The sequence below is a fragment of the Squalius cephalus genome, assembly GCF_949319135.1.
Source record: "Squalius cephalus genome assembly, chromosome: 23".
In the NCBI taxonomy this organism is placed as follows: Eukaryota; Metazoa; Chordata; class Actinopteri; order Cypriniformes; family Leuciscidae; genus Squalius; species Squalius cephalus.
This window is the reverse complement of record NC_137144.1, coordinates 27079109-27089108: the sequence shown is the minus strand read 5'-3', so window position 1 is coordinate 27089108 and position 10000 is coordinate 27079109. Positions and strand designations below refer to the sequence as shown.

Sequence of the window (10000 nt, the reverse complement as noted above, 5' to 3'; positions counted from 1 at the left end):
CACAGAGAGCGCGGGAGGAGGAGCGTTCATCGTTATCCCACTTCATAAGGTAGAGTTAACTGATCGACCACCTGAAGCTGTGCATACTAAAACTAACTAGTTTGACCAACCAAGTGAAGCATCATACTGTGCATACTAAAACTAACTAGTTTAACTAACCAAGTGGAGCATCTTACTGTGCATACTAAAACTAACTAGTTTAACCAACCAACTGAAGCATAATCGTACTTTGCATACTAAAACTAACTAGTTTAACCAAGTGAAGCATAATCGTACTTTGCATACTAAGACTAACTAGTTTAAACAACCAAGGGAAGCATAATCATACTGTGCATACTAAGACTAACTAGTTTAAACAACCAAGGGAAGCATAATCATACTGTGCATACTAAGACTAACTAGTTTAACCAACCAAGGGAAGCATAATCATACTGTGCATACTAAGACTAACTAGTCTCTAACCAATCAACTGAAGCATAATCATACTGTGCATACTAAAAATAACTAGTTTTACCAACCTAGTGAATTATAATCGTACTTTGCATACTAAAAGTAACTAGTTTAACCAACCAAGTGAAGCACAATCATACTGTGCATACTAAAACTAACTAGTTCAGGGATGGGCAACTTCAGTCCTGGAGGGCCACTGTCCTGCAGGGTTTAGCTCCAACCCTGATAAAACTCACCTGCCTGTAGCTTTCTAATTATCCTAACAAGCTGATTAGCTTGTTCAGGTGTGTTTGAGTAGGGTTGGAGCTAAACTCTGCAGGACAGTGGCCCTCCAGGACCGAAGTTGCCCATCCCTGAACTAGTTTAACCAACCAACTGAAGCATAATCATACTGTGCATACTAAAACTAACTAGTTTAACCAACCAAGTGAAGCATAATCATACTGTGCATACTAAAACTAACTAGTTTAATCAACCAAGTGAAGCACAATCATACTGTGCATACTAAAACTAACTAACTAGTTTAACCAACCAAGTGAAGCATAATCGTACTGGGCATACTAAAACTAACTAGTTTAACCACTCAACTGAAGCTTAAGCATACTGGGCATACTAAAACTAACTAGTTTAACCAACCAAGGGAAGCATAATCATACTGTGCATACTAAAACTAACTAGTTTAACCAACCAAGGGAAGCATAATCATACTGTACATACTAAAACTAACTAGTTTAACCAACCAAGTGAAGCATAATCGTACTGTGCATACTAAAACTAACTAGTTTAACCACTCAACTGAAGCTTAAGCATACTGGGCATACTAAAACTAACTAGTTTAACCAACCAAGGGAAGCATAATCATACTGTGCATACTAAAACTAACTAGTTTAACCAACCAAGGGAAGCATAATCATACTGTGCATACTAAAACTAACTAGTTTAATCAACCAAGTGAAGCATAATCATACTGTACATACTAAAACTAACTAGTTTAACCAACCAAGGGAAGCATAATCATACTGGGCATACTAAAACTAACTAGATTTACCAACCAAGTGAATTATAATCGTACTTTGCATACTAAAAGTAACTAGTTTGGTCAGCCAAATGAAGCATAATCATACTTTGCATACTAAAACTAACTAGTTTAACCATCCAGCCAATTAAAGCATTACTGTGCCTATGTTTTGGTCTTAGTACCATCACAGTAATGTTGTTTAACCAGAGATCATGTGCAAATGCCACTAGAGAGACAGTAGTAATCCATAAGCGTGTGTGTTCAGACACGTGTGTTCAGCGTTTGGAGGATGTATTGATATCAATGTCAGGCAGGGAGTGAGAGATGGAGACACATGTGACTGGTACAGACACACAATCAGTCCTCTGTTAGAGTTCTGATACTAGTTAGTTCAGTCCTCAAGCATACACAAACTCTACTGAAACAAAAATCACATCAGAAACGTGTTTTATGGAACTAAAGACGGTGTAGTGAATTAGATTTCTGTAGAACCACAATGGATAGTTTGTTTGTAGCGCCACATTCTGGTAGAAATAAGAACTGCAGCTAAGAAATGTTTTATTTAGATTTACAAGTATTATATGTAAATAAAATTGAGGCAAGCTGTTACACTGTTACTAGTGTATAATTTTAAGATGGGGGTATATATGGGGGTATATATATATATATACATATATATTTGTAAATATGAAATATCAAGCCATCTTGTGCTGCATATGTGTATTTAAAACAGGGCTGGACTGGGACAGAAAATCGGCCCTGGCATTTTGGCCCAGACTGGCCCACTATATATGATCATAAACACCACCCATCTTTCCACGCCCTTAAATATGTTTTTGTTCAACTCCTATTCATTAAACCCACTAATGCCATGTAATGAGTGAGTATAAACGAGTGAGAGTTAACAGATGAAAAAAGTACAAAATTGTCATTTATTAATACACAGCGATGCATCCAAAAAACAAGCTATAAGCTGCATTGGCATAGCAATACCAGTGTTTTTCACAGGAATTTTGTTAAAACTGTGGTGGGTGTGGTGGCTTTCTATGGGGGTTTGGGGGCATGCTCCCCCTAAGAAAATTTTGTGCATTTTAATGTTAAATTCATCAATCTGGTGCAGTTTGAGGGTTCAAAATTAAAAGCTCCAACCCATATTCAGTGTGCAAATATAACAAAGAAAAAATCTGTCTATATTACACTACTACATAATAATAGTTATAATATTAATCTCATGACAGTAGCCTAATAGCCATATATTGTAAAACAAATGCACTGAAAAATAAAGAAAACTTTCATAATTAGTTTTGTACTAATTTCTAAACTTGAAAGAGATCAGCACATGATCTTTTATTTTGACGGAAACTGCATCAAGCTTTTATTTTGGCGGAAAACATGGATAAAAACGCGTCTCATTAAACTTCTAGTAAATTTCTGTAAAACTATGCAGTCAACTCGTCAACTATGCAGATGTGGAAATAATGCGTAACTGGGTAATGGGTTCCTACACTCATAGCCAAAGTGTTTTTGAAAGTAGTTCTGCTTACCGCGCGCGGACTCTAACGTTACACTTTCTCATCTCTCTCCTGATCCTCCTCACTCACTAATACTATCCTCCTCGTCAGCCACTGGAGCTGATGAAGGTCATGCTGCTGCAGAAAACATATATATTGTGACACATTTTACAGCGTCTGCTATTTCTATTACACGCTATTTCTCTGCACATTCCTTGCGTCACTTCTCCATCTCTCAGACTATTTTGACAGATACACACTTGACACTGCACGCTCACTCAAAGCCCAAAGGGGGAGGTGTTTAAAGCTGTGATTGGGCCAGCACAGTGTCAATCAAGAAAACAACTAATGGGCCGCTGATCTACGCGTTTCATGGGCCGGTCTGTCAGTGGAAAAAAAAACTAACGCTTACTTTTTTTTGACCAATGCATTACACCGGCACTAACCCAGTGCCGTCAATTAAACAAAACAAAACGAATGGGCCGCCGATGTACGAGTTTTATGGGCCGTTTAAAAAAAAAAAAAAAAAAAAAAAAGTATGAGATGTAGGCCTATCGGCCCAAAAAGCACGTCGGCCCACCGGGCATTTGCCCGGTATGCCAGATTACCAGTCCAGCCCTGATTTAAAATATGTTATTGCCAATTAAGGAGTTTTTTTACCAAAGTAATCCATAAAACAAAAGCAAAAAAATACTCCTTGAAATATAGAAAAAAAGAAAAACATAGCATTCAAAAATAAATCACACCATTGTTTTGATCAAAAGAAAGTAATTAATAATAATGTCTAAATTTACAGCAATTAAAAGGTATGTGACAACTTGCCCCGACTGTTATTGAGTGACTCTTGTCTTAATGTAGGTCAGTGTTGTTTTATGTTCACTTAATTTAAGCCAACTAGGCCTTAACTGTCACCAACATACAAAACCACAGCTAGAGAAAATGTTTGACTCAAAATTCTCATACCTTTTCTGTGTGACAACTTGCCCCGGTCTAAATATGAGCTCATTTTCTCTCAGCCAGGGCGAATAGACCCTCATCACCCAAAGGTGTGTGGCCACCAGGGCAGCGTGATGGACATCAAGTGGAGTCCGTTCATGGACAACATCATCGCGTCCAGCTCTGAGGACTGTACGGTGAGAAATAACCCGCTTAATCATGCTGATAAATAATGATGCCAATGCAGCCTTGACCAGGGACACATATAACAGGCAAGGCAAGTTTATACTTTTCATACACTATGGCAATTCAAAGTGCTTTACACTGAAAGGAATTAAAATAATCACAAAATAAAAGCAAGGAAAATTAAAACAGTCATAAAAGGAATTAAAAGAGATATATGATACTGCTATAAAAAGAGGATACATAGATAAACTTCTCATCTGGCATCTAATAATATCTAATAACACTGAAGTAAACCTTGCCTTGGCTTTTGAACCTCAGGTGAGGATCTGGCAGATTCCTGAGGGCGGTCTGAGGAGGAACATGACCGAAGCTCTGATGATCCTGATTGGCCACAGCCGGAGGGCGGGGCTTATTGAGTGGCACCCCTCCTGTAGCGGGATCCTGCTCAGCGCCGGATACGACTGCAAGGTGACCGAGACCAGTGTTGCGGGAAACGCATTACAAGTAACTTGAGTTACGTAATCAGATTACTTTTTCAAGTAACTAGTAAAGTAATGCATTACTTAAGTAATTGCATTGAGTTACTTTTTCAAATAAGTAACGCAAGTTACTTTGTTTTCCCATTTATTGCGTGAACATGATGTTTATTGTAGCTCTAGACTAAATGTGTGCATGCATGTACTCATCTCACTTGCAACAAAAAAGATTCAATATTCCTCAAAATGAGTTATATGCTAAATGCAAACCTCCAATATTTAAATATGTTAAATAAAACAAATATTTTTATGCAGTTAATCTCACTTTAATGACCAATGTACTTTATATTGACTAATAAAAATGACTTTATATTTTTAGTTTTTATTTGTGAAGTAAGTGTTGAAAGTTGAAAGTGTTGTTTGAGTTGCGCCCTCTACTGTACAGCCGTGAATATGCACTTCCTTCAGCCTGAGGCTTATTATTTCAATTTTGGTGTGAAAGGGCCTTTACATTTACCCCAAAAAAACAAAAACAAGCCCAGCCCATGTGAAAAAAAGTAATGCAAAATTAACGTAACGCATTACTTTTCTTGAAAAGTAACAAAAGTAACGCAATTAGTTACTTTTTAAGGGAGTAACGCAATATTGTAATGCATTACTTTTCAAAGTAACTTTCCCCAACACTGACCAAGACAACCGGAACTAACCCGCAGAGAACTGAACGACTCAACAATAGTCATATTTTTGTTGTTGACGTAACAGATTCTGATTTGGAATCTGGAAGAGGGCGTGGCTGTGAAGATGATTGACAGTCATCCAGATGTTGTCCTCTGTATGTCCTTCAACACTGATGGAAGTTTACTGGCCACCAGCTGTAAGGATAAAAAACTGCGGATTATTGATCCACGTTCAGGGAAAGTTCTTCAGGTGAGTGCAGACGTCATATACCTAGCTAATGTCAATAAATTATATATATATATATATATATATATACAATACATTTTATTTATTTAAATTATAATATATATATATATTGTCGAAAATAAATGTTATGTTTGCATTGTTCTGATTTGGTGTTGCTGAATTATACATATTATTGTTTTTATAATAAATATTAAAAAAAATACAGTATCTATGTTTTCATTTAAATAAAGAAAAATTATATTTTTCTATATATTTCTATGTATTTATATTTTACAAAATGTTTTGTAATTTTATAATTTTTTAATAATTTTATTTTAGAATTGAACTGGCTTATTTAATATTGAAATATTATAAATATTAATGTTATATTATAGTATAAAATATTACTATTATGACTTTTTATTAGAAATTATAATATTTCCCAATTAATCAAACACTGCTTCAGGTTTTTCGAGTTATTATTCAAGTAAAAATAAATGACAATAAAAGAAATGGAACAAATAAAAACACAAGCATTTTGATTTTTATTTTTGTGCATTTTAAAGAACACAAATGTTTTAAATAAAATACAAAACTAGCCAAATTAAAAAAAATAACTAATAAATTGATAAAAATATATTTATTTTAAAGCTTATATTTGAACTCTAAATTATATTTTAACCGAACCTGTTTGCTTAGTTATATATAATTTGTACATCCAAACAGGAAGCAGACTGTAAGAACACGAGAGTGAACCGCGTGGTGTTTCTGGGTAATCTGAAGCGTGTCCTCACCACGGGTGTCTCCAGATGGAACACCAGACAGATTGCATTATGGGATCAGGTAGGGTCTAACTGGTTGACAGCCTTCCAGACATCGTCCTCTATGTCTCTAGGCCGATTAGAATAAATCAACAGATTCATCTGGACATTTGTTTAAATATGTAGGAGGACCTGTCTGCACCCGTCATGGAGGAAGAGATCGACGGGCTGTCGGGTGTCCTCTTCCCGTTTTATGATCCCGACACACATATGATCTATCTGGCCGGGAAGGTGAGCGAGCCAAGTGCAAATATTGTTTTTAAAAAAATTTTTTAGTGCAGAAGCTATTTACACAAACTCCGTCCACCATTGTCTGAAACCCATCTGAGGGTTTTGTCTCCCCTCTTCCCACCCTCTACATTCCCACTTTTCCACAGTTTACACCCATTTTTTTGGCTGATGTGTGAACAACCAGGATAAAACAGGGGGGTTTCATGACACTTTAAGAGCTGCACAATATGCTGTTACTCATGTGCGCAGAACAGAAAACAGTGCGCGAGTCGTCTCGTGCTTGAAATCGCATTTAAAATCAAATTAAAATTAAAATTTTATAACGCGTATCCGGTTCCTGACCTCAATTATTCGATTCCGATTCCCAACCCTATACACTGAGCATATTGCATACTGTTTAATAATGTACTACAATACTCTGAGATGCAAGAACTGCATGTGTAATCTGACTGTGGAGATGGTCTGGCGTCCACAGGGTGACGGAAATATCCGGTATTATGAGGTCAGTCCTGAGAAGCCGTTCCTGCAGTTGCTGATGGAGTTCAGGTCTCCGGCTCCTCAGAAGGGTCTCGGTGAGTTTCTGCATCACCAAACGCAGGACAGGAGGCTCAGAGAGCGGCACCGTTCGGGTTACATCGAGAATTGCAATTTTTTTGTTTCAAATAAAGATCACGAGTCTGATAAAGTCAGAATTGCGTGATTTAAAGTAGAAATTGCGAGATATAAAGTCAAAATTGCGAGTTATTAAGTCAGAATTGCATGATATAGCCGCAATTGCGAGTTATAATGTCAGAATTGCGTGATACAAAGTCAGAATTGCGAGATATAAAGTTAGAATTGCGTGATATAAAGTAGCAATTGCGAGTTATAATGTCAGAATTGCGAGATATAAAGTCAGAATTGAGTTATAAAGTCAGAATTGTGAGATATAAAGTCAGAATTGAGTTATAAAGTCAGAATTGCGAGATATAAAGTCAGAATTGCGAGATATAAAGTCAGAATTGCGAGATATAAAGTCAGAATTGCGTGATATAAAGTCAGAATTGCGAGATATAAAGTCAGAATTGCGAGATATAAAGTCAGAATTGCATGATATAAAGTCAGAATTGCGTGATATAAAGTCAGAATTGCGTGATATAAAGTCAGAATTGCGAGATATAAAGTCAGAATTGCGTGATATAAAGTCAGAATTGCGAGATATAAAGTCAGAATTGCGTGATATAAAGTCAGAATTGCGTGATATAAAGTCAGAATTGCGTGATATAAAGTCAGAATTGCGAGATATAAAGTCAGAATTGCGAGATATAAAGTCAGAATTGCGTGATATAAAGTCAGAATTGCGAGATATAAAGTCAGAATTGCGTGATATAAAGTCAGAATTGCGTGATATAAAGTCAGAATTGTGAGATATAAAGTCAGAATTGCGAGATATAAAGTCAGAATTGCGAGATATAAAGTCAGAATTGCGTGATATAAAGTCAGAATTGCGTGATATAAAGTCAGAATTGTGAGATATAAAGTCAGAATTGCGAGATATAAAGTCAGAATTGCGTGATATAAAGTCAGAATTGCGTGATATAAAGTCAGAATTGCGAGATATAAAGTCAGAATTGCGTGATATAAAGTCAGAATTGCGAGATATAAAGTCAGAATTGCGTGATATAAAGTCAGAATTGAGTTATAAAGTCAGAATTGTGAGATATAAAGTCAGAATTGAGTTATAAAGTCAGAATTGCGAGATATAAAGTCAGAATTGCGTGATATAAAGTCAGAATTGTGAGATATAAAGTCAGAATTGCGAGATATAAAGTCAGAATTGCGAGATATAAAGTCAGAATTGCATGATATAAAGTCAGAATTGCGTGATATAAAGTCAGAATTGCGTGATATAAAGTCAGAATTGCGAGATATAAAGTCAGAATTGCGTGATATAAAGTCAGAATTGCGAGATATAAAGTCAGAATTGCGTGATATAAAGTCAGAATTGCGTGATATAAAGTCAGAATTGCGTGATATAAAGTCAGAATTGCGAGATATAAAGTCAGAATTGCGAGATATAAAGTCAGAATTGCGAGATATAAAGTCAGAATTGCGTGATATAAAGTCAGAATTGCGTGATATAAAGTCAGAATTGTGAGATATAAAGTCAGAATTGCGTGATATAAAGTCAGAATTGTGAGATATAAAGTCAGAATTGTGAGATATAAAGTCAGAATTGCGAGATATAAAGTCAGAATTGCGTGATATAAAGTCAGAATTGCGAGATATAAAGTCAGAATTGCGAGTTATAAAGTCAGAATTGCGTGATATAAAGTCAGAATTGCGAGATATAAAGTCAGAATTGCGTTATATAAAGTCAGAATTGCGTGATATAAAGTCAGAATTGCAAGTTATAAAGTCAGAATTGCGTGATATAAAGTCAGAATTGCGTGATATAAAGTCAGAATTGCGAGATATAAAGTCAGAATTGCGAGTTATAAAGTCAGAATTGCGTGATATAAAGTCAGAATTGCGAGATATAAAGTCAGAATTGCGTGATATAAAGTCAGAATTGCGTGATATAAAGTCAGAATTGCGAGATATAAAGTCAGAATTGCGAGATATAAAGTCAGAATTGCGAGATATAAAGTCAGATTTGCGAGATATAAAGTCAGAATTGCGAGATATAAAGTCAGAATTGCGTGATATAAAGTCAGAATTGCGAGTTATAAAGTCAGAATTGCGTGATATAAAGTCAGAATTGCGAGATATAAAGTCAGAATTGCGAGATATAAAGTCAGAATTGCGAGATATAAAGTCAGAATTGCGAGATATAAAGATATAAAGTCAGAATTGCGAGATATAAAGATATAAAGTCAGAATTGTGAGATATAAAGATATAAAGTCAGAATTGTGAGATATAAAGTCAGAATTGTGTGATATAAAGTCAGAATTGCGAGATATAAAGTCAGAATTGTGAGATATAAAGTCAGAATTGTGAGATATAAAGTCAGAATTGCGTGATATAAAGTCAGAATTGCGAGATATAAAGTCAGAATTGCGAGATATAAAGATATAAAGTCAGAATTGTGAGATATAAAGATATAAAGTCAGAATTGCGAGATATAAAGATATAAAGTCAGAATTGCGAGATATAAAGTCAGAATTGCGTGATATAAAGCAGCAATTGCGAGATATAAAGTCAGAATTATCTTTTAAAATGTTTTATTCTGTGGCGGAAACAAGCTTTACTCACACTATTCTAAACAGACAGCTAAACAAAATAACATGTAATATCTGACAAAATGTTAATTGCTGCAGTATATTTAAAATGTTTAATTAATCTGAATTAATTATATATAAAAAGGTGGGTTGAGTGAATGATTCAATGACTCACTCATAAAGACTTCACTTGTTTCATTACTGGGTCAATCAGCGTTTTTTAACGAATCTCTTGAGTGAATGATTCAATGACAAATAAATTTTTTA

General features: G+C 35.3%; 1 protein-coding gene across 4 annotated transcripts in view; it reads left to right on the top strand.

The window, feature by feature from the left end:
* The window catches only part of coro2bb (coronin, actin binding protein, 2Bb), a 24819-nt gene that overhangs the window by 10893 nt on the left and 3926 nt on the right, over positions 1-10000 (top strand). For 3 of the 4 annotated variants that reach the window (XM_079858763.1, XM_079858764.1, XM_079858762.1), the window contains 7 exons: positions 1-49; positions 3996-4112; positions 4420-4605; positions 5340-5504; positions 6207-6323; positions 6428-6532; positions 7008-7104. The exon at positions 1-49 is cut by the window's left edge and continues 152 nt beyond it. In XM_079858763.1, the coding sequence (XP_079714889.1) occupies positions 1-49; positions 3996-4112; positions 4420-4605; positions 5340-5504; positions 6207-6323; positions 6428-6532; positions 7008-7104 (836 nt within the window). The remainder of the gene's footprint in view (positions 50-3995; positions 4113-4419; positions 4606-5339; positions 5505-6206; positions 6324-6427; positions 6533-7007; positions 7105-10000) is intronic. The other variant, XM_079858765.1, reaches the window with a different exon arrangement.